Source organism: Taudactylus pleione, unplaced genomic scaffold (assembly GCF_031769625.1).
Source record: "Taudactylus pleione unplaced genomic scaffold, aTauple2 ptg000547l, whole genome shotgun sequence".
NCBI lineage: Eukaryota > Metazoa > Chordata > Amphibia > Anura > Myobatrachidae > Taudactylus > Taudactylus pleione.
In genome coordinates this window covers 2,951,678-2,977,066 of record NW_028284949.1, presented here as the reverse complement: position 1 = coordinate 2,977,066, position 25,389 = coordinate 2,951,678, and the positions used below count along the sequence as shown (strand labels likewise).

General features: G+C 46.2%; 1 protein-coding gene across 1 annotated transcript; it reads right to left on the bottom strand.

Moving 5' to 3' along the window:
* Positions 1–4,450: 4,450 nt before the first annotated feature.
* Positions 4,451–21,915, bottom strand: LOC148500777 (uncharacterized). The gene is made up of 8 exons (XM_088451417.1): positions 21,874–21,915; positions 19,940–20,100; positions 16,777–16,965; positions 15,716–15,839; positions 15,502–15,599; positions 15,268–15,379; positions 6,833–7,921; positions 4,451–6,405 (listed from the first exon to the last, which is right to left on the bottom strand). The coding sequence occupies exons 2-8, from the start codon at positions 20,021–20,023 to the stop codon at positions 6,059–6,061; spliced, it is 2,043 nt and encodes a 680-aa protein (XP_088307543.1). The 5' UTR covers positions 20,024–20,100; positions 21,874–21,915; the 3' UTR covers positions 4,451–6,058.
* Between the last annotated feature and the right edge of the window lie 3,474 nt (positions 21,916–25,389).

Genomic DNA, 25,389 nt, shown 5'->3' with positions numbered 1-25,389 from the left:
TACGGTTCTCTCCAGGAGTAATGCAGACGCATATACTACGGTTCTCTCCAGGAGTAATGCAGACGCATATTCTACTGTTCTCTCCATAAGTAATGCAGGTGCATATACTACTGTTCTCTCCAGGTGTAAAGCAGGCGTATATACTACTGTTCTCTCCATAAGTAATGCAGGCACATATACTATTGTTCTCTCCATAAGTAATGCAGGCACATATACTATTGTTCTCTCCATAAGTAATGCAGGTGCATATACTACTGTTCTCTCCAAGTGTAAAGCAGGTGCATATACTACTGTTCTCTCCATAAGTAATGCAGGCGCATATACTACTGTTCTCTCCAGGAGTAATGCATGCACATATACTACTGTTCTCTCCATCATAAGTAATGCAGGTACATATACTACTGTTCTCTCCAGGTGTAAAACAGGCGCATATACTACTATTCTCTCCATAAGTAATGCAGGTGCATATACTACTGTTCTCTCCATAAGTAATGTAGGCGCATATACTACTGTTCTCTCCATAAGTAATGCAGGCGCATATACTACTGTTCTCTCCAGAAGTAATGCAGGCACATATACTACTGTTCTCTCCATAAGTAATACAGGCGCATATACTACTGTTCTCTCCAGGAGTAATGCAGGCGCATATACTACTCTTTTCTCCAGGAGTAATGCAGGCACATATATTTACTGTTCTCTCCAAAAGTAATGCAGGCGCATATACTAATGTTCTCTCCATGAGTAATGCAGGCGCATATACTGCCGTTCTCTCCAGGAGTAAAGCAGGCGCATATTCTACTGTCCTCTCGAGGAGTAATGCAGGCGCATATACTACAGTTCTCTCCAGGAGTAAAGCAGGCGCATATACTACTGTTCTCTCCAGGAGTAATGCAGGCGCATATACTACTGTTCTCTCCAGGTGTAATGCAGGCGCATATACAACTGTTCTCTCCAGGAGTAATGCAGACGCATATACTACTGTTCTCTCCAGGTGTAATGCAGGCGCATATACAACTGTTCTCTCCAGGAGTAATGCAGACGCATATACTACTGTTCTCTCCAGGAGTAATGCAGGCGCATACACTACTGTTCTCTCCAGGAGTAATGCAGGCGCATACACTACTGTTCTTTCCAGGAGTAATGCAGGCGCATACACTACTGTTCTCTCCAGGAGTAATGCAGACGCATACACTACTGTTCTCTCCAGAAGTAATGCAGACGCATACTCTACTGTTCTCTCCAGGAGTAATGCAGGCGCATACACTACTGTTCTCTCCAGGAGTAATGCAGGCGCATACACTACTGTTCTCTCCAGGAGTAATGCAGGCGCATACACTACTGTTCTCTCCAGGAGTAATGCAGGCGCATACACTACTGTTCTCTCCAGGAGTAATGCAGACGCATACACTACTGTTCTCTCCAGGAGTAATGCAGACGCATATACTACTGTTCTCTCCAGGAGTAATGCAGACGCATATACTACTGTTCTCTCCAGGAGTAATGCAGGCGCATATTCTACTGTTCTCTCCAGGAGTAATGCAGACGCATATACTACTGTTCTCTCCAGGAGTAATGCAGACGCATATACTACTGTTCTCTCCAGGAGTAATGCAGACGCATATTCTACTGTTCTCTCCATGAGTAATGCAGGTGCATATACTACTGTTCTCTCCAGGTGTAAAGCAGGCGTATATACTACTGTTCTCTCCATAAGTAATGCAGGCACATATACTATTGTTCTCTCCATAAGTAATGCAGGTGCATATACTACTGTTCTCTCCAAGTGTAAAGCAGGTGCATATACTACTGTTCTCTCCAGGAGTAATGCAGACGCATATACTACTGTTCTCTCCAGGAGTAATGCAGACGCATATACTACTGTTCTCTCCAGGAGTAATGCAGGCGCATATACTACTGTTCTCTCCAGGAGTAATGCAGACGCATATACTACTGTTCTCTCCAGGAGTAATGCAGGCGCATATACTACTGTTCTCTCCAGGAGTAATGCAGACGCATATACTACTGTTCTCTCCAGGAGTAATGCAGACGCATTCAGGGGTATATGTCAATTTTATTTTGCAATTCAATAAAATAAAAATTTTTAGATAACGAACCTTGTTACATATCAATTGTATTCACCCCGACTCACCGGCTGCTTTAATATCTAGAACGTACGTCTTAATGGTCGAGTCCAGTTGGTATCCCTCTCTCCCACTGGGTGCCAAATGTTTACTGTACCCAACCACTGTTTATATTAATGTCTTCATTATGTTATGCATATATGACAGATGCCTGCCCCCAGCACATTCAGATGTACGCCATTACTGTTATCTTATCGTGTTCCATTTCTTGTTAGGCTGGTAAAATTGTTATACAAACTCTCTAATATTTTCAGAAACAGTTTGTTACGCCCACCCATACCTATATATTGTTAAAACACAGATAATAATATGGTTATTGGTTGAAATTTCCGTAGCCGAATAAGAATAATTTTCTCTTGCAGGGTTGGAGGTCCTGTTGGTTTAAAAAAATGTGTTGGAGGACTGTGGTCGGCATTGCAGAAGAAAGTGACTAAAAAAACTTGCCCAGTACATTCTTCCAAAACCATCTGCATTGGTGCCTGTTATGCCGCTAAAATGGGTTAAGGAATCTGGTGCAAGACCACCTAAAGTTACCTGCCAGAGTTTAAGAGCATCAAATAGATGCCATATTAAGCCAGGTACACTAGACAATATGTTGTCCGATCCCCAGGATTGGGCCGACATATCGGGCACATTGTCTAGTCCACTGTGCGCGCTCTTGTGGGTCGTTCCATCGGCCTGCATGCAAGGCCTATGGAATGACTCAGCAGCCTACACTGGCAAGGTCAATGTTGCCGGTATAGCGTTCATCAGCACCATCAAGCGTAGAGTCAAGATATCATTCAGCTACATACTCCATACTTTCTATGCAATTTTACTTTCGGCTTCACTTACGTTCCAGACACGCCTTTACAATCTACTGCAACTTGCACTCAACGAAACTCATCTGTCTAAGGTAACGGAAGAAAAGACTGTGACACCACACACACTTTCCAGTTTTCAGGAGGAATGTCCGTAAATGCATACACAATTCACTTTTTTGTAACATATTGTAGCTTTGAATCTGATGAAAATTAAGCTGCACATAAAACCCGATCCTAAAATGCGACCTGTTTTCTTCTGATAAAACATGTTCGAAGGTGCACAAATACTCTTAAACAAGTTTGGACTGGCCCACAGGGGAAATCCCAAGTGGGCCCCACCCTATCCTCTAGGGGTGGAGCAGGATCATGAATGAACCTGCGTGCTTGAAACTGCACCAAGATTAGCCCTCCTGCCAATCAAAGTGTGTGATCCTGACACACCCTTCTCCCCTTTTATAAAGGGCCTCTGTTCTTTGCATGTCCTCTCTAATGGTTGGCCAAGTCTCTCTGTGGTGGCTGGCCACACCCCTTAAACTTGGGACCCTATCACTGCATTCCCTGGTGGGCCCTTCTTTCCCCAGTCCGACGATGCTCTTAAAATATCTCATCAATGGGTCAGGAATGGAAAGAACGGGTGTGTACCCAGCTTAAGACACTTCCAACAGCATTGAGAACATTTGATAAACCTACTCGGTTATGAGGTGTGATTCCTTGTGTGTGTCTGTAGATGCTGTAATAATGCCTGGTGCGTATTTAGATGCCACAGTCGGTCGCACCATCGAAACTTGCACCAGGCCGTCTGTGTGTGCAAACTTTTCAGTGACACACCCATTAGACGGACCATGTTTGCGCCATTTTATCACCCGGGGCACTGCTAAGCTAACTCAGAGAGAGGCAACAACTGAATCAGGACCATACAGCTGTATTTACATTTTAATCTACCTAGTGTTCATTCTAGCACATTGCACCTGTCACAGCCCTTGCAGTTCCTCTTTCCTGCCTGGGGTGTCGCTCTCTGCTCTGGTGCTTCTAGCACACTCAGCTGATGCAACAAACTGATGAGAGAGTGACACCCCAGGCAGGAGAGAGGAACTGCACGGGTTGTGACAAGTGCAGGGTGCTAGAATGAACACTAATACCACCTCACCCCATCACCCTAGTTAGTGACCAAACCAGTTACAAATAAGATTCATTCAGTTAATAATATACATAAAAAATATAATTATTACATTGATAATTCCCATTTTACTACATTTTATATAAGTCCAGTCAAGTAGTACATATGATATACAGTGATACTGATAAATATCTGAATAGCTAAAGGCTGTTAATGTTTGATAATCATGTTTTCTGTTAAACATAGAACATGGGCAGACAGTCATTGCTTTATAACTTATTTTCTAAAATGAATTGAACAACAATAAAACATCTGCAAATGTATATTCCTTATTGGTGTTCATTTGTCACTATAAAAAGGGGGTTGGATATGGACTTCGCCAGGCAATGTATGTAACACAATTTTTTTATTATTTTATTTTGACATAACAACAGAAATACCCACAATAAAAGTGCTCGGCAGATTCCAAATGAAAACTGTCCGAGGAACAAATTAAGCTGCTATATTTCCACATCAAACAATCTTTAATCTTTTCTAAATCAAGTCCAAAGAGAATGTGGAAGGAACAAAACACCAGGTGCTGAAAGGAGACGAGGGTGTAGATTTACTAGAATGTCTAAAATTGTAAAGGGGTGGTGTTTCCCATAGCAACAAATGAGGTTCTAGCTATCTTTTCTCTATTGCATCCTAGAAAGTGAGACAGAATCTGATTGGTTGCCTTAGAATATTTAGCAAATCTGCCAATAGGAGTCAAGTTACCAGTTACATTTTTTTCAAATAAATGACTGGAAATATAACATAGTGTATAATAATACATATCACCTCATTGGAGGTGTTTCTACATATTCTGCTGTATGTATGTATATATCAACCTAAGCTCCTCCCTCTCCCCCTACCTGCACCAAAGACACAACACTGGGACTACATATGCATTAGTACATGCCGTGTGTATTTACATAACAGGGGTATGTAACATACAGCCCTCCAGTCGCTGTGGAACTACACATCCCAGCATGCCCTGCCACAGTTTTAGCATGCCCTAACAGCAAAACTGTGGCAAAGCATGCTGGGATGTGTAGCTCCACAGCAGCTGGAGTGGAGGGGTGCATTTATTTATTTATTAACAGTTTCTTATATAGCGCTACATATTCCGTTGCGCTTGCCAATTTGAATGATTAATAGAACAAAACTGGGTAATAACAGACAGACATAGAGGTAGGAAGGCCCTGCTCGCAATCTTACAATCTATAGGGAAATAGGCATTGATACACAAGGATCGGTGCTATATATTGCATTTTGGTCCAGCCAGATTACAGATCCAGTCACACAGAAAAGTTGGCCAAAGGTAAGGACGATGAAAGAAAGACTATGTGTGAGGTTATGTGTGGACTGTGAAAGGGGATGTAATTAGATATGGAAGCATAACGTTATGTTATGCTGGTTCTGGAATCTGATAAGCTTGCCTGAAGAGGTTAGTTTTCAGGCAACGCTTGAAGGTTCGGAGACTAGAGGAAAGTCTTATTGTGCGATGGAGGGCATTCCACAGAGTGCTTGCAGCACGAAAAAAAGTCCTGTAACTGTGAATGGGAGAAAGTAATGCATAGGGATGAGAGACGCAGATCTTGTGCTGAGCGGAGAGGTCGGGTTGGAAGATATTTTGAGATGAGTGAAGAGATGTATGTTGGTGTGGTTTGGTTAATAGCCTTATGTGTAATTGAAAGTAGTTTGTATTGAATATGGTAGAACTAATGGAGGGACTGACAGAGCGGAGCAGCACACAAAGAACATTTGGCAAGCAAGATCAGCCTCGCAGCTGCATTCAAAATTGATTGTAGGTGGTGAGAGCCTGTTTTGGGGAAAACCAGTAAGGAGACTATTGCAATAGTCAAAGCGGGAAATAATGAGTGCATGGATTACAGTTTTTGCATGTTACATACCCCTGATGTAGAACATACAGTATTTCACAAACAAAACATACCTATACTTAATGAGACTTATTAGGTAAAATAACAACACATCTCTAAGTTGTGAAATTTTGTAGAAGTTCTCTGATGTTGCAGATAACTTATTTTGTGTATAAAACATTTCCCACAATCAGGGCGTGTAAATGGCTTCTTCCCTGTGTGACTTCTATGATGTCGGATAAGATTTGATTTGTGTTTGAAGCATTTCCTGCACTCCTTACACTGAAACGGTTCCTCGCCCGTATGTATTTTGTCATGGGCAATCAGATGTGATTTCTGTGTAAAACATTTCCCACACTCAGAGCATGTATATGGTTTCTCCTCTGTGTGACTTCTCTGATATTTAACAAGAAGCGATCCGTTTGTAAAACATTTAGGACCCTATTTATCAATATTATTTTTTATAAAAAATAAAAAGTGGAAAAAGCATGTTTTCACACTCTTTTCACATTATTTTAGTATCACATAAATGTATTGAAGGGCTATTAGAGTAGTTTTCATGAAAAACCACTCCAAGCCCTTTAATTCATTTAGTATGCAGATTGCATTTCCCATACTTGCAATGGGATATGCGATCTGCCTGAGATTTACTATAAATGTATTATTAAAAAATACCAGGTGAAGCTCTGTGATAATAACGCCACCTGGAGCTGACATTATCCAGGGTTTCCCCTGGTTTCCCGACTTCTTTAAATGCGGATAGTAGTAAATAGGGCTCTTAATGCACTTGGAACATGAAAATGACTGCACGCCTGTGTGATTTATTTGATGTTGATCGTTATCTGATTTGTATGCAAAATGTTTCCCACTCAGGGCACTTATATGGCTTCTCACCTGTGTGAGTCCTCTGGTGTCTGACCAGATCTGATTTCTGTGTAAAACATTTCCCACACTCGGGGCATGGAAACGCCCCCTCACCTGTGTGACTTCTCTGGTGTTTAACAAGACTTTGTTTCAATGTAAAATATTTCCCACAATAAGAGCATGAAAAGGTCTTTTCACCTCCATGCGTTTTCTTATGTCTATCAAGAGCTGATTTATGTGTAAAACATTTCCCACACTCAGGACATGTAAATGCCCTCTCACCTGTGTGAACGATTTGATGTTTAGTAAGATAAGATTTTTGTTTGAAGCATTTCCTGCACTCCGTACAGTGAAACAGTTCCTCGCCTGTGTGTATTTTGTAATGGTTAATCAAATGTGATCTCTGTGTAAAGTGTTTCCCACACTCAGAGCAAGGAAATGGTTTCTCACCCGTGTGAGTTCTCTGGTGCCTAACAAGATCTGAATTCTGTATAAAACATTTCCCACAATCAGGACATGTAAATGGCCTCTCACCCGTGTGAGTTCTCTGGTGTCTAACGAGATCTGAATTGTGTGTAAAACATTTCCCACACTCAGAACATGGAAACGGCTTCTCACCTGTGTGAAGGATTTGATGTTTCACCAGAACTGATTTCTGTGTAAAACATTTCCCGCACTCAGAACATGAATGCGGCATCTTTCCGGTGTGAAGTCTCTGATGATTGACAAGGACTGATTTACATGTAAAACATTTCCCACAATGAGAACAGGAAAACGGCCTCTCGCCTGTGTGAGTTCTATGGTGTCTGATAAAATTGGCTTTTTGAGTAAAATGTTTTCCACACTCATAACATGGAAATAATTTATCACTTGTGTGACCTGTGCTGTGTGTGACACTATCGGAGATATCGGGAGAGAATTCCTCATGATTGGATAGACCAGGCAATATATCTGCATTGTGAGCTACTGGATGTGTATTTGGGGTAAAGGGTTCTTCTTCTGTAAAATCTTCTGTGATGACGTTATCCTCAGTTTTACAATCTGAAGACAAAATGAGATGTTCCTCTGAGGGATTCCTTATATGTCCATCTACTGGAAATAAAATAAATATCTATATATTAATTGTAGAAAGTCAGTCCTGTCTCCTCAATGCATCCCGTGGAAGCCTGGGCACGCTTCCCAACAGCTCTCACTGCAAGGGAGACAGGAGAGAACTAGAAGAGGAGGGCTAGGAATGAGGTAAGTATGGGTGCAAAGGAGTAGGCTGAGGGGGAGGCAGCAGAACAGAGCAGAGGGGGTGGGGCCAGAGTGAATGACAGGATGGGGCGGGGCAGGGGGCAGAGACTGAGGTGACCCAAGTATGCAATAATGTACTTACTAGACATTTTTACCATGAGGAACATACTACACTGTCCTAAAAATCAAATATAAAGCTCAATGACTAGACTTAAGCCAGTAGTTTATGGTCTAAATAAGTTGTACTACAAATATAGAACGAGTAAGGATACCAATTGGATAAGGACAGTGACAAGATGGGCTCACTCTATCACCCTGTCTGTTACCAGTATGACTGGAGTCTCACCATCAGCCAGCAAGCGGCTGCTACTGGTATTTCCCACTGGTACCGCTTGGCCGTTAATCACTCTGTCTCAGAGTAATCTTAGGAAGACGTGTTGTGCGCTCCTCCGACCTAACGGCTGTCGGTCACCATGGAAGCTTCTGAGCGGCCGGCTGGGTAGAAGCTTTAAGGGGGTTTGTCTCCAGTCGATCATGTGACTGCCTGGGAACGTGTATTATTGGCTAAGGAACAGAAGGGTAAACAGATGCAGCAAGTCCTTCCTTTACTGACCAATAAAAGTGAAGCATCTCGAGGTGATGCTGTGGCCGGCTTGTTTTTTGACTTTTCCACTTTCTGGCTCCCCTGACCTCCGTGTGGATTCTGACCACCACGAATTACCACCTAACCTGACCTCTCACTTGAAGTTTGACCACTACTGATTCCCATCGGATCTGACCTCTGCCTTGGACTTTGACCACCATTGATTGCAATCTGTCCTGACTGCTGCCTTGGCGTTTGACCACCTTTCAATTGCCATCTGTTCTGACCTTTGCCTTGAACTTTGACCATCATTCGACTGCCATCAGTCCTGACATTTGCCTTGAACTATGATCACCATTGATTGGCATCTGTCACCACGTCCAAAGGTGAATTTACCCGATTAGTTTTCGCGTGACTGCAAAATACTCCTAAATTTTCAAGCCGTAAGCTCGACTTCAAGGTAAGACCTCACTCGTCTGGGCCTGATGAGTCAGTTCTGTAGTGTTTGTATTACAAGGGGATTCCCAATCCTGGGTCTTCGGTAGTGACCCAGGAAGTCTATTGCTCTCCTATGTGGTCGCTTCATTGGTTTTTTTTTTACAAGCATCTGCAGGAACGGACAGTCAGCTATGCACACTGCACAGAGGGCCTGATTCAGCTTTGGGAATAGAGTGAGAAATAGCACGTAACTGTGTACCTGGACAAACCATGTTGCAATGCAAGGGGTGTAAATACATATTTTTTTTTGCATGTAGTGTAAATACTGTCTGCTTTTGTATGTAGCCCACAAATACTGCACAGCTTTATTATTGCACTGCACTTCAGATGTCAGTTTGGACACACTCCTCCCAAATCTAAATCTCTCCGCACATTGTACATCTGCCCCACCTGCAGTGCAGCATGGTGTCACCAAGATGATCAGTTACGTGCTAAATCTCACTCTACTTCCAAAGCCCAGGCCCAGAGTGCGTACTGACACCGGAGGGAGGGGGTATCCGGTCATTAGGTCTGCATTGTCTAGATAGACAATGTTTGGGTAGACAATGGAAGATAGACAGGCAATAGGTCGACAGGGAATGAAGGTCGACACAGTAAAGGCCGACTAGTAACAAGGTCGACAGGTACTGAAGGTCGACATGTTCATTAGGTCGACATGCAAATGGTCGACACCTTTTTATTTTATTTTTAGGGTCAGGGTTAGGCACTTACCGGAGGGTTAGGCACTTACCTCGACGGTTAGGGTTAGGCACTTACCCCAACGGTTGGGGTATAGGGTTAGGCACCAAGGGGAGGGTTAAGGTTAGGGCTAAATAAAACATGTGTCGACCATTTGTATGTCGACCATATGAGTGTCGACCTAATGACCATGTTGACCTTCAGTACCTGTCGACCTTGTTACTAGTCGACCTTTAGTCTGTCGACCTTCAGACCCTGTCGATCTATTGCCTGTCTATCTTCCATTGTCTACCCAAACAGTTTCTATCTAGACAATGATCCAGCTAATGGTCCACACCCACAGAGGGGATGGAAAATGGTGCTGTGATGTTGGCGCTGCGTGACTTTCAGCCATGTCACAGTGCAGGGCGGCGTCAGACTGGAGGGCAGAGCTCCATCCCGCCAGTGCACATTGTAGAGAGTGGTCCTCCTGCGGACTCCACTGTATCACGTTTGTTACTGGGGGGCATTCTGTGTATCCAGCAATTGGGGGCAGTATTTGGGCTGGCTATCAGTCAAGACAGCAAGTGAGGACAGTATCTGCGAGCAGTTAAAAATAAATATTAGCATCTATAAAGCAACTAGGCAGTATCTGGGTACTTAAAGAACTGATTTGTGTCTGTGAAAACATGTGGGGCAACTGGGCCTCTAGGAAGAAGAGAAGAATTAATATATTGAATGTAAGTCTCAGATTTAAATCAATATAAGGTCAGGATTTCAACATTTCAGTATTACGAAGGCCCCCAACCGGCTACTTCTTGATGCCACCCGGCTGGAAACATTTTCTGGGGAGAACACTGCTGGGGGTTTGCAAACTATTACAAACAATTCATTTATTAAGTCTGGGCCTGATTCAAAGACGGAAGCAATCGCAACTGCACTCGCTTACGGCTTGCAGACGCTAAAATATGCTAATGAGCTCCAAAGCTCAGCCGCGCATAGGGACGCCGACTGCTGCCTACTCATATCCGTCCTACGATGTGCAACAGCTTAAACATCGGTACCATCGACGCGCAGTATGTAAGTCTGACCTGCCTCAAACACTGCGGCCCCCTAACACACAGAGGGCTCTCAGGCTACGCAGAACGCAATGGCTAATTTATGCACGCCCACGAAATGGCGTTTACATGGTCAGACACACCTGCGCCACTCCCCCCGTCCGCTGTTACCACCCACAAATGCTGACTACTTGTCACTCACTTTGGGAGTGGTTCCTCTGTACGAACGTAATCACACTGCATTTGCTGCGCATTAGCAAACAATCGCTCGTTCTGCGAAAAGATCGCCATCTAAAGCTGAAACCAACCAATCAGATTCTGTCTATCATTTTTTAGGATGCAATAGAGCAGTGGTTCTCAAACTCGGTCCTCAGGACCCCACACAGTTCACTTTTTCCAGGTCACCCAGCAGGTGCACAGGTGTAATCATTACTCACTGACACATTTTAAAAGATCCACAGATGGAACTAATTATTTAACCTGTGATTCTGTGAGGAGATATGGAAAACATGCACTGTTTGGCATCCTGAGGACCGAGTTTGAGAACCTGTGCAATAGAGAAATGATAGCTGGAATCTGATTGGTTGCAACTCCATCACTTTTTATTTTTAGGAGCTTTAATAAATCTACTTCATAAAGTATTGAGTTAGACAGAGGATAACCTTGCAGAACCATCTCATGATAACCTTTCTGTATTTGTCTTTTAGTAAACGAGCTTTCACTGCTGCATCTTTTCTTAAGCTGGCCACACACTAGACCAACTTACATCTAACCAGCCAACTTGTTGATTGGTTGGAATGAAAATATGGTAAGCAATGGGATTAAAAGATGATCAACAATTTGTTCCTAAATGCCAGAAAACAGATGAAAATGGTCGGTCAGACAAGTTTTGAACAAATTGTTTAGATCAAACATTTAACAAACTTCTCTGACGACCATTTTCATCTGTTTTCTGGCATTTAGGAGCAAATTGCTGATCATCAGTTACTCCCATACGTTACCAGATTTTCATTCCAACCAATCAACTAGTTGGCTGGTTGGACAGATAATCTTTAGATGTGTGGCCAGCTTTAGTGTCCAGACAGCGATCTTTCCCTTGGTAGGAAGCAGGTGCTGGAGCCTTTCTCTACCAGGCTGTTGGTGATAACAAAAAGATTACAGTCTTGGGGGTAAATTTACTAAGCAAGAAATAGTCTCAAAACCGACAATCACTGACGAGTATCAACGTCGGATCGCAGTCTAAACAAATAGCATTTACTATGCATCGGTCTTGACTGCCATTTGCAATCAGACATCATTACCCGTCAGATTCCAAACTCCGACACCGCAGGAGATATTCGACGGCAAATACGGCGTCCCTCTGCTGCAGAGTTGAAGCACTGGAAAGATCACTATGATCTGTGCAGGCTTCCTTAGGTTCAAACGTTTACAAAAAAAAGTGTGAATCACCCCCTTTCAAATCAGTAACCAGCCCCGGACCTCTCAGCCTGGGCTGGCATTGAAAAATTGGGGGAAATAAAGGGTGTAAAATTCCCCCTATTTTCTAACAACCAGCACCAGGCTGAACCATGTGGGGGGTATAATGCTGTAGCAGGAAGACACACAGTGTCGGGTCCCCCTGCCATAACATTAACCAGACCCAAACTGGTTAGGCCAGGCTGGAATTCCTCAGACAGTGGAGACTTCCCCAATAAAAATAACAGGGTTCCTCGTGAGGAACAACCAGCCCTGGGCTGATAGCTATTCCCCGCATCCATGGTGGTGGTATGACGAGACATTGCAAATCCGAAATGGCAGGTCACTCGGGGGCACTACCACAGCAATGAATGGGGAAGCACTGATTGGCTGAGTGGGGAATGGTTGCTATGGAAGTGTCCACTCTCAGCCAATCAGCACTTCCCCATTCATTTCTATGACAGAGTCCCAAAGTGACCTGTCAGTCCGCGGTGGCTGTGGCAACAGCCTGTCCATGGGCGTGTTTGTTGTAGTTTTACTGTTGGGTTTTGGTCGGTTTTAAAATATCTGCAGATCCAATTCTGCTCGATGTTAAAATCCTTTGTTGGTTCGATGTTCTAAAGTCGGGCATTGGTCGGTTTTCCTTTAGTACATGGAACATTGCCCAAAAACCCGAAACCGACATTTAGTTAATATTCCCCTTGTGCTTTATTTTCGAGAAAATGATCTCCTCCAGATATTAAGCGTGGGCCCTTTAAACATGGAGGCAATGTGTTGGGGGAGTACTGAACCCTATACAGGCAAGTTGTACGTATGGTTTTATCACATATAGATCAGGGTCTAGCAACATTAAGGCAGGCGCCTTATCTCGAAGGCTTCTTCTAAAATATTCAGAAGAACCTGAAAATTGTCTTCTGGTTTCTCACTTCCAGATTTTGCCTGAATTGACTCAGGATATTTATAGGCAATGGCAAGTACCGTGAGAGACTCCCTCCCATCCTCGTCACTCAATGCTGCCAGAGGTTCATGACAGTAAATTATGAGGACATCCCAGACCTAGTAAGACCATTCTGTAATGGTGGCCGTATATGATGATTCTGCCAAAAACAAAACTCTCGGGGCTCTTCTTCCAGATCCTCTATCTATCCCTACCAAACCACTGACGCATTTCTATGGAGACAAAGCAAACCACTTTAAAACAGGGAGGCTTTCCACACACATATGCAGTGCCAGAGTAAGGTGACACTTTGCCCGGCCACTGAACACGTAACGTCATGCCGAGGGGGTGGGGCTATCAGCACCAGGAAGTACATCAGGACACCGAGCGGCTGTACAAGCGGCAGGGTGCATGACCACAGCACCCAAAGGACGATGCTGGCTGCAGTAAATGTTTCAGGCACCCCCTAAGCCAATGCAGAGGGGGTAGTGCACTGACGGTGCCGGGATGCAATCGGGAAACCGGCTGACGTGATCCCGACAGCCGGCTTCCCGACTGCTTTATCCCGGCGTGGGTTAAATGACAGGCGTCTATATCTAAACACTTGTCATTTTCCCGACGCCAGGAGACAGGCGCCCGGCATCCCGATCGTAGTGATGCCGGGCGCCGCGAGCGGACAGCCGCGGAGGGTGAGGGTTAGGTTTAGGGCTCCCGGGGAGGACTTAGGGTTAGGCACCCCCCGGGAGGGTTAGGGTTAGGCTATGGGAGAGAGGGTTATGGTTAGGCACCCCCGGGGGGGACTTAGGTTTAGGTAGCGGGGAAGGGGGGGTTAGGGTTAGGCACTTGGGGGGGGAGGTTAGGGTTAGGCACCCCTAAGGGGGGGTTAGGTTAGTATATACTTACCTAAGGACGATCGGGATTTCCAGCGCTGTCGGGCTCCCGCTGCCGGGAATCGAACCGCCGGCTGCATATATTTCATACCGATTCCGACGGTGCCTCCTGGAGGTCCTGGACGATGGCACTGCTCGCACACCCCTAGTTACGGCCCTGTATATAAACATGCTAACAGCCAAAATAAAATAAAAAACTAGAAGTCTATAGATGGGGGCTTTAAAAATACTACTGCCCATCAAAAAAACAAAACATTACAGGGGACCACAGATGATAAAGACTTCAGACTTAGGGCCTGATTCAGACCCACTCGCGAGCGGCTGTCCGCTCGCAAGTGGGTCGATGTTATGCACTGAGCATGCGCACGACGGAGGGAGCTCCGTCGTGCGCATGCGCCAGACGCGACGAGCGAAGGAAAGTCCTTCGCTCGTTGTGTCTGATCAAAGGGGGCGTGCTGTTGATGTTGATTGACAGCACGCCCCCTTTGGTGGGCGTTGCGGGGGCGTGCCTCCCTAACGGGGGCGTTCCCACGGGAACGCCTCCCGTCAGAAGCCGGCCCACTGACATCACTAGTGATGTCAGTGGGAGTGATTTTGGCTCTGATAGAGCCAAAATCACTCCGGAGCTTGCGGTTGAAAACCTCAACCGCAGGCTCCGGCTCGCAGTTTCGATGGTCGCGACCATCGCGGCCATTAAAATGCACGCTCGTATAGGCTGTGGGTGGTGACCCACAGCTATACGAGCGTCCAGGAGGACGCTCCATTTTCATGGAGGGCGGCCCTCATTCAGAGCGTGCGCTCTGCTCAGAGCGTACGGCTCTGAATGAGGGCCTTAGTTCACATTGACCATGGACTGGGGTGCAAGTTATGTATTGGCCTATCCTTGGCAGCAGGTGATGCAGCTCTGATTGGAAATGTCCATGGCAGGGGGCATTGATGGTTCTACAAAAGTCACTGTAAATAGGAGGAAAATGTGACCACACGTTTGCCTGCGGTGGTTATTACTGGGTAACCCCAGGATCAAATACTAATAGCTCGGTATCCATCAGTGGTACTTTCCTGCCAGGTGCCCATAGGCTGCTGCCCCCGGGATAACATGTGTATATGGTGTGTGTATTACTCACCTGTGCATATAGCTGTAGGAATTTCCTCCTCCTTACACTGCTGATCACCCATCACATACGTCTCCTCTTCCACTTTTATATCTTCTAGCACAATATCAGAGAGTAATTCACACTGATTGGTCCAAATGTACAATTAACATGAAAGAAAAATAGGAACATCAGTATATAAGAGCCATACAGCTTCTCTACTAATCATATACTGTAGTATTGAGCAATTTCCTCATTTCCACCTACCTGACCCTCCTGTGGGACACTGTGATTCTCCTCTGTATCATCCTGGGAATAAAGAGGACGGGGACATCTCTCTGGGGTATTTCTGTTACTGGCTCCATCTGTAGGAGACACACAGTGACTGATTACACTGTATATATGTGATTATCAGATGATGTGTATATAGGTGGCCCCATAGCTGCTCTCCCCATTACAATAAATGACAGTCTCCTCTTACCCAGTGATGTGAGGGGCCGGTGATTCTCCATCATCACGTCCTTGTACAGACCCCTGTGTCCTTCTATATACTCCCACTCCTCCATGGAGAAATAGACAGTGATGTCCTCACACCTAATAGGAACCTGACACACACAATGATACAGTCATCACCCAGACACATCCCCTGGTGTTACTGTATAATGTCCCATTCCCAGCAGTCACCTCTCCAGTCATCACCCAGTCACATCCCCTGGTGTTACTGTATAATGTCCCATTCCCAGCAGTCACCTCTCCAGTCATGACCCAGACACATCCCCTGGTGTTACTGTATAATGTCCCATTCCCAGCAGTCACCTCTCCAGTCATCACCCAGACACATCCCCTGGTGTTACTGTATAATGTCCCATTCCCAGCAGTCACCTCTCCAGTCATCACCCAGACACATCCCCTGGTGTTACTGTATAATGTCCCATTCCCAGCAGTCACCTCTCCAGTCATCACCCAGACACATCCCCTGGTGTTACTGTATAATCTCCCATTCCCAGCAGTCACCTCTCCAGTCATCACCCAGACACATCCCCTGGTGTTACTGTATAATGTCCCATTCCCAGCAGTCATCTCTCCAGTCATCACCCAGACACATCCCCTGGTGATACTGTATAATGTCCCATTCCCAGCAGTCACCTCTCCAGTCAGCACCCAGATACATGCCCCGGTGTTACTGTATAATGTCCCATTCCCAGCAGTCACCTCTCCAGTCATCACCCAGACACATCCCCTGGTGATACTGTATAATGTCCCATTCCCAGCAGTCACCTCTCCAGTCAGCACCCAGACACATGCCCCGGTGTTACTGTATAATGTCCCATTCCCAGCAGTCACCTCTCCAGTCATCACCCAGACACATCCCCTGGTGTTACTGTATAATGTCCCATTCCCAGCAGTCACCTCTCCAGTCATCACCCAGACACATCCCCTGGTGTTACTGTATAATGTCCCATTCCCAGCAGTCACCTCTCCAGTCATGACCCAGACACATCCCCTGGTGTTACTGTATAATGTCCCATTCCCAGCAGTCACCTCTCCAGTCAGCAGGTGAATGATCTTGTTGGTGAGTTCCAGGATCTTCTGGTCATTGTGTCTCTCATGTATCAGTGAGTGAGGTGGAGGCACCGTGATGGGGCTCTGGGTCCTGCTCATCCCTCCTGACACATGGGGGCGGCCGCTGGGTGCCTCACATTCCCCAGATGTCCTCACTACCGTGTGATCCTGTGTAATATGGACACAAATATCACTATATACATTCCTGAGTTTACACTGGTTGTTGTGCGGCACCAATTTGTCATTTCCAGCCTTTTCTCCTTTCTCCTGGTACGATAATTTGTGTAAGCACTCGTAATATCTGAAATACAATTGTTTTTTTTAACTTACTTTAAATTAGGAACAGAATAAAGATGCATTGCATGCAGCACTAACAGTGCAAAACACATACAAGATTAAGATAGAGAGAAACCCCTATTGATCCAGCATACTCCTCATCCCACATTTGTTAGGGACACCTATGCCTGAGAATTTTCTGACTCTCCGAGAAACCTGTAGAGCGACAGCCAAGTATAGCATTAACCGTGATCCTCAGCCAGTACCGAATCTAACATCTGGGCATCAATAATCTTCCATATGGTTTCCAAACTGGAGCCCTCTGGGTGCTCTAGACCAGGAGTAAGGCTTACTGGCACCAAGTATCTTGAGGACGGGTTAGGTATGGGATCCCGCCGCTCAGGATGCTGAAGGTGAGAATACTGACAGATTTATGTAAGCAGCCTAGCCCTCCCCTCCCGCAACCTAACCCTAATCCTCCCCCTTAGTTCCTAACCCTAAACCTTCCCCTAGTGCCTAACCCTAACCCTCCCCCTAGTGCCTAACCATAACCCTCCCCCTAGTGCCTAACCCTAACCCTCCCCCTAGTGCCTAACCCTCCAGCTTAGTTCCTAACTTGAACCCTTCCACTAGTGCCTAACCCTTCCCCAAGTGCCTAACCCAAACCCTACTTCTTAGTTCCTAACTCTAACCCTTCCCCTAGTGCCTAACTCTTCCTCTAGTACCTAACCCTTCCCCTAGTGCCTAACCCTAACCCCCCCTAGTGCCTAACTCTAACCCTCCCCCTTAGTTCCTAACTCTAACCCTTCCCCTAGTGCCTAACCCTAACCATTCCCCTAGTGCCTCACCCTAACCCTCCTTCTAGTGCCTAACCCTAACCTTTCCCCTAGAGCCTAACCCTCCCCCTAGTTCCTAATCTGAACCGTCCCCCTTAGTTCTTAACCCTTCCCCTAGTGCCTAACCCTAACCCTTCCCCTAGTGCCTAATCCTCACCGTAGTGCCTAACCCTCCCCCTAGTGCCTAACCCGAACCCTCCCTAGAGATCCCAACCCTAACCCTCCCTCTAGTTCCTAACCCTTCCCCTTGTGTCTAACTCTCCCCCTAGTTCCTAACCCTCCCCCTTAGTTCCTAACCCTTCCCCTTGTGCCTAACCCTCACTCTAGTCTAGTGCCTAACCCTCTCCCTAGTGCCTAACCCTAAATCTCCCCCTGACCGTAATACTTACCTCTGTAATCTGTCGGAATTCTGACAGTCAGGATGATGACTACATCCCTTGAGGACCTGGAAATAAGACTGGGTTTCTGCATATTCTCCCTCTAGTATCCATGCTGTGACTGTCACCGATAAATGGGGAGATAAGTGGTCCAGACAAATTTTGAAAACACTTGGGTTTCAACGGCCTGTGATGAGGTTTCAGCATGTATGGATTGGTTCCCTCTTCAGATTAACCCTTTACATCAAAAAACCAATGGGCTTGACTCTGGATTTGTACATCAGGGTGCTTATTGCCCTTTCTGGGATATATTTAGAATGCATTAGTCCAGCACATACATAGATATACCAAACAGAGAAATATAAGATCTATCTATTGGATAAGAGTTGCCTCCCAATGAGATAGGTTCCCAGGAGTCCTTAGCCTGTAATAAAGGCACCTGGTACCTACCTCTTCATCATAGTGATATTCATGAGAATTCTTAAAACTCCAGTCATGACCCTAATGTATTAATAGAGATAATAGTGATGTCACTGTGACACTCCTAGACTCCCTCATCTCACCAGTCAGGTCCATGTGTTAGTAATAGAGATAAGAGTGATGTCACTGTGACACTCCCAGAATCCCTCACCTCCCCAGTCAGGTCCCTGTGTTAGTAATAGAGATAATAGTGATGTCACTGTGACACTCCCAGACTCCCTCACCTCCCCAGTCAGGTCCCTGTGTTAGTAATAGAGATAAGAGTGATGTCACTGTGACACTCCCAGACTCCCTCACCTCCCCAGTCAGGTCCCTGTGTTAGTAATAGAGATAATAGTGATGTCACTATGACACTCCCAGACTCCCTCACCTCCCTAGTCAGGTCCCTGTGTTAGTAATAGAGATAATAGTGATGTCACTGTGACACTCCCAGACTCCCTCATCTCCCCAGTCAGGTCCCTGTGTTAGTAATAGAGATAATAGTGATGTCACTGTGACACTCCCAGAATCCCTCACCTTCCCAGTCAGGTCCCTGTGTTAGTAATAGAGATAAGAGTGATGTCACTGTGACACTCCCAGAATCCCTCACCTCCCCAGTCAGGTCCCTGTGTTAGTAATAGAGATAATAGTGATGTCACTGTGACACTCCCAGAATCCCTCACCTCCCCAGTCAGGTCCCTGTGTTAGTAATAGAGATAATAGTGATGTCACTGTGACACTCCCAGACTCCCTCACCTCACCAGTCAGGTCCCTGTGTTAGTAATAGGGATAAGAGTGATGTCACTGTGACACTCCCAGACTCCCTCACCGCCCCAGTCAGGTCCCTGTGTTAGTAATAGAGATAATAGTGATGTCACTGTGACACTCCCAGACTCCCTCACCTCCCCAGTCAGGTCCCTGTGTTAGTAATAGAGATAAGAGTGATGTCACTGTGACACTCCCAGGCTCCCTCACCTCCCCAGTCAGGTCCCTGTGTTAGTAATAGAGATAACAGTGATGTCACTGTGACACTCCCAGACTCCTTCACCTCCCCAGTCAGGTCCCTGTGTTAGTAATAGAGATAAGAGTGATGTCACTGTGACACTCCCAGACTCCCTCACCTCCCCAGTCAGGTCCCTGTGTTAGTAATAGAGATAAGAGTGATGTCACTGTGACACTCCCAGACTCCCTCACCTCCCCAGTCAGCAGGTAGATGATCTCCAGGGTGAGATTTAGTATCCTCTCAGTATTCTCGCTCCTGTCCTTGTCCATCATCATTCGATTAGTTGGGGAGTGGTCTCTAGATCTCGTGGAGGAGTCTTTTTATCAAGAGATACACCAACAGAGAAGATCACCTGATGTAGAAAATTGTAAATAAGAAATGAACACATTAACCTGATCAGATAACACATATAGAATATCCGAGAGTAGTGTTCCTGCTAGGCTGTTTTTGCGGGGCGCCGCACCCTGCCCGATTTTAAAGGGGCAAAATGCGCCCTGTCCTTTTAGCAGCGCCCCACTAAAGCAGCCTGCCGCTGTGACCCATGGGTGGGAAAAGTTGCAGTTTCTGATAGCCGCCGGGTGAATAGATGCCATGCACATCTATTCACAGTGAGGGTTAGAGCTTGGGGGAAACCCAGCCCCTCTAGAAGCCCCCAAGAATGATGAATTGGGGACATGTCACAAGGACACACCCCCTCCCCTGTATGCCACGCCCCTTTTTCAAAGACCTTTTGCCTGCACCTCAGTTCCCTGACCCGCCACCAGTCTGGCGGGATCACTACGCAGTTTACCCAAGCTGGTATTATATACCAGTAACTGTGACCTTTCCATTAACTGTCAGTACGTGTAAAATTTTTATAATTACTTTTTTTTATGAGGGAGACAATTGTGTCGATGTCTCCTGGTGTGGGAAGCGGACACTAGGGGAAGCAAATTTGCGGACAGGCAGCAAGATGGGTTGTATATGGTAGTGTTCCTTCTAGCTCCCATGCACTTGTCACAACCCATGCAGTCCTTCTTTCCTGCCTGGGGTGTCGTTCACTACTCTGGTGCTTCTAGCACACAAACTGCTGAATCTCAGTAGTTTGTTGCTTCAGCTGAGTGTGCTAGAATCACCAGAGCAGAGAGCGACACCTCAGGCAGGATAGAGGAACTGCACAGATTGTGACAGGTGCTTGGTGCTAGAATGAAAACTAAAATATCACATGCAGGGACAGAGCTTGCGAGGAAGCTCTGTCCCTGTGAATCCTCTCCACACACTTCTCAGGGTGTTTTTAAAAAATATTACCCTGAGACTGGTTCTGTGCAGGCGACCCTCAGATCCCGCAGCTTACACTTACCTCCTTCAGATAATCAGTGACCCGGTGAGGTCCTCAGAGATCAGGTCATCTAATGGCGGCTGTGTCCCCGGTTATCTGATGCAGTAAACGTGTATGCAGAATAGCATCTCAGTTTACAGATCATAGTGTTCAAGAACAGGGCCAGAGAGGGGCAGGGTGCCTGGCATTAACACAAGCACTATTGCTTGCACCTGTACAGATAACATATACATTTCTGGAGACCCTCTCACTCAACAAATGGAGGTGATTACTGGTCCATTCAACAAAATTATTCTTACCGTCAGTTTACATAGAGGACACATCACATAGTGATTCTTCCCCTGCACAGCAGTTTGTGTCACCTATATGTTAATAACAAGAAACTAGGGTCTTCTCCACCTGTATTATAGCACCAGAGTCTCCTACACCTGGCTGCATTATAATAATGCTGCACCCAAGTCTCCTACACCTGCACTATAATAACGTTGCACCAGATTCTGCCCCACCTGCATCATAATAACATGATACCAGAGTCTTCTTCATCTGTATTATAATAATAGGACTCCAGAATCTACTCCCCTGCATTATAATTACAGGACACGAGACTCTCCCACCCATCTGTATTATAAGAGTATGCTACAATTGTATTACATGGCTGTTCTACTTATAATAGCAGGACACTGGGGAATGAGCCACATAATAAGAGGAAATCCCATCTGTACATCAGGGCATGCTATATCTGCAATATAATAACAGGACACCAAAGTCTGCTCCACCTGCACCTATAATAATAATAAATATCATTACCTGCTGCCTGTGTCACATCATCACCTTCCTCCTGCTATACAGTCACCAGGAGGATATTTCTAAAGAGGACAAATAAAACCTACTTCCGGCCTTTGGAACGCAGAACCAGAAAATGGTGAAACGCACAGACGAGAAATTGGTTGGAACGCATAAACCGACAGATTGGTGAACCGCATGAACCGGAAGTTAGTTGGAACGCACAAGCCAAGTCATGTGTAGCACACAGAAAACCTCCGGGTGCTGCGAGCTGCAGAGGAAGAAACAATTATTTTGGGGTTAAATATGAACCTGCACAGAGTAACACCACCGCTGTGTTATAGTCTAAGTAAGGCTTAGCATTGTTCGATTAGCAGAAGCAGCCATAGGAGTGTCAGGGTGATGTTCCTTTGCTCAGATTATTATTGGGGACACTACTTGCTTCCAAAAGAAAAAAAAAATTAAGTCTCCATTTCTTTAATGGCAATTGCACGGCCAGCAACAAAACAATTCTGTACAGGTGCCACAAGGATGCAACTTCCCCAGTAGATTTCCATTCTGACAATACTGCCCCTACACCAAAAAATAGGAAATAGGGATGGCCAACTATGGTCGATGGTTTTTCACCATCGGTAAGAAGCCATCGATGGTTTGCCTTTGGACATGTGCTGACGGTGCATGTGCAGAGCAGGTCAAGCACGCACCATCGGGCGTCAGTCACCGATGTGTCCCATGGGAGACCTCCCATCTATGGTGATGATCCCATCATCAGCGGACCATCGAGGTTTGCTAGCCATCGATGGCCATTCCTATTTGAGAGCTGTCAACCTCAAGGATAAAAGGGGTCTGGATGGCCCAGAATGGGTGCAGATAAAATAGGTTTTGACTCTACAGTCCAGTTCTTGGGGTTTGCATGTGTGTAAGTGCAAGCCATTATTGGGGCTGCTGAGGCGAAACAGCCCTTAATAAATTGACTGAAACAGTTCAAAAAGCCAAGAAGCATTGGCCCTCATTCAGAGCCGCTCGTTAGCGGCAGTACGCTCGTTCCGAGCGATGTTTGCACATCTGCGCATGCGTACGCTTTTTAGTACGCATGCGCGAACCAGTCAGTGCGGCCGAAAATCGTTTGTACGCTATATAGCGAGTGCCTGCTATTTTGAGTGACAGAATGAGGCGTATGTGGGTGGTAACAGGGGAAGGTGCTTGAAAATGGGGAGTGGAGATCCGAACGCAGGCGTGCTTAAAGGTCAAAACGGGCGTTTTATGGGTGTGTATATTTAAAACAGCAGCGTCATTGATCACGTCACTGGGTTATTTTAGAGCCAGAACTGCTCGCAAATTTGTGGTAGCAAACACCAACCACAAGAATAGCGAGCAGTTCATACCCTTGTCGATGTACTCGATTAATCTAATAAATAGCGGACATGACGTAGGATGCGAGCGGCCAGGGGGCGTTTTTAACAAATAAACGAGCGTATGTTTTGCTCGTTCGTTCAGACTTAGAGGTGTGAACAGACTGCAATGTGCGTACGGATCATTTGAATAGCCACCCCTTGTTTTTAAACGAACGACCGCAAATAGCGAACGGCTCTGAATGAGGGCCATTGTGCGGCTGTCAGCCCAGGTTGGCTGTGGCCAATTGTTTAATAGCTATTAGTTTTCAGGGTCTATTTGTAGACCAGTGCTGGAAAGGCAATACCATAGGGAGGGAACGGAGGAGAATTTGAATATATATATTTTTTTAATCGAGCTGTGGTTGAGGGGTGATGACGTCCAGATCAGTGTTTCCCAACCTCGTTCCTCAAGGCACACTAGCAGTCCAGGTTTTAAGGATATCCATGCTTAGGTCACCTGTGTTCAAGTATGACCTAACCCCTATACTAACCGTCAGGATGCTGGCACCGAAATTCTTAGGATTCCGGAGCTGCCATTCTGAGCCATCATCCCAACTGCGGGGATATAAACTACATCCGTTTTTGGGAACTATGTGGAAGGAGACAAATTCAAGATTAAGGATTTCCACTACCATGGTTGTGGACCTGGTTTTCAACAAGATAGAGATGTAATGTCCCCATCAAAAATGACGAGGACAATGGCCATTGGAAGAGGATCGGTAGGTATAATGTATTCAGAGCCCAGTACAGTAGATATAACATTTTCTGCAGCTTCAGGATCTACAAAGGCTGCAATCTTCACGACCCCTTAGAGCAGGGGTGGGCAATGGGCCTGATTCAGACCCACTCGCGAGCGGCTGTCCGCTCGCAAGTGGGTCGATGGTCTGCACTGAGCATGCGCACGACGGAGGGAGCTCCGTCGTGCGCATGCGCCAGACACGACGAGCGAAGGACTTTCCTTCGCTCGTTGTGTCCGATCAAAGGGGGCGTGCTGTCAATGTTGATTGACAGCACGCCCCCTTTGGTGGGCGTGCCGGGGGCGTGCCTCCCTGACGGGGCGTTCCCACGGGAACGCCTCCCGTCAGAAGCCGGCCCACTGACATCACTAGTGATGTCAGTGGGAGTGATTTTGGCTCTGATAGAGCCAAAATCACTCCGGAGCTTGCGGTTGAAAACCTCAACCGCAGGCTCCGGCTCGCAATTTCGATGGTCGCGATGGTCACGACCATCGCGACCATCAAAAAGCACGCTCGTATAGCCTGTGGGTGGTGACCCACAGCTATACGAGCGTCCAGGAGGACGCTCCATGAAAATGGAGCCCGGCCCTCATTCAGAGCGTGCGCTCTGCTCAGAGCGTACGGCTCTGAATGAGGGCCAATAAGTGGCCCTCTAGCTGCTGTTGAACTACACATCCCAGCATGCCCCACAATAGTTTCAGCCTGGTCAAATAGCAAACCTTTGGCAGGGCATGCTGGGATGTTAGTTCTACAGCAGCTGGGGGTGGTAACTGACGGGATGGGATTGAAATACCTGCGGCTCAAATCCCGACAGTGGCAGGCCAACAGGTGAAGATCCCGACGACTGGTGGTAAGTATGCTCACCCTCCACTCTCCCCCCCCCCCCCTAACCCTCCCTTAGGGGTGCCTAACCCTAACCCCCCCTAGTGCCTACCCCTAACCTCCCTACCATGGGTGCCTAAACCTAACCTCCCCGCACCCTAAACCTAACCCTCCCAGGGGGGGTGCCTGTGCCTAACCCCCCCTTCCCCTAGCAAGTTTTCTTGAGATTTTTGAAAATTTTCTAAAAATAAAAAAAACAGTAACAAATCACATGTACATAAGTATTCACAGCTTTTGCTCAATACTTTGTTGATGCACCTTTGGCAGCAATTACAGCCTTTTTGAATATGATGCCACAAGCTTGGCACACCTATCTTTGGGCAGTTTTGCCCATTCCTCTTTGCAGCACCTCTCAAGTTCCATCAGGTTGGATGGGAAACGTCGGTGCACAGCCATTTTCAGATCTCTCCAGAGATGTTCAATCGGATTCAAATCTGGGCTCTGGCTGGGCCACTCAACGCCTGGCATTCACGGCAAAGAGTTCAATCTTTGTCTCATCAGACCAGAGAATTTTGTTTCTCATGGTC

Bases quoted from the DNA above. Each gene is read 5' to 3' on its own strand.
- LOC148500777 (XM_088451417.1), bottom strand. From the start codon at position 20,023: ATGATGATGGACAAGGACAGGAGCGAGAATACTGAGAGGATACTAAAT. The intron at 15,600-15,715 runs GTAAGAGGAGAC...TGTCTCCTACAG, and splicing joins CCGGCCCCTCACATCACTGG to ATGGAGCCAGTAACAGAAAT. The intron at 7,922-15,267 runs GTGAGTAATACA...TTTTATTTCCAG, and splicing joins TCCTACAGCTATATGCACAG to TAGATGGACATATAAGGAAT.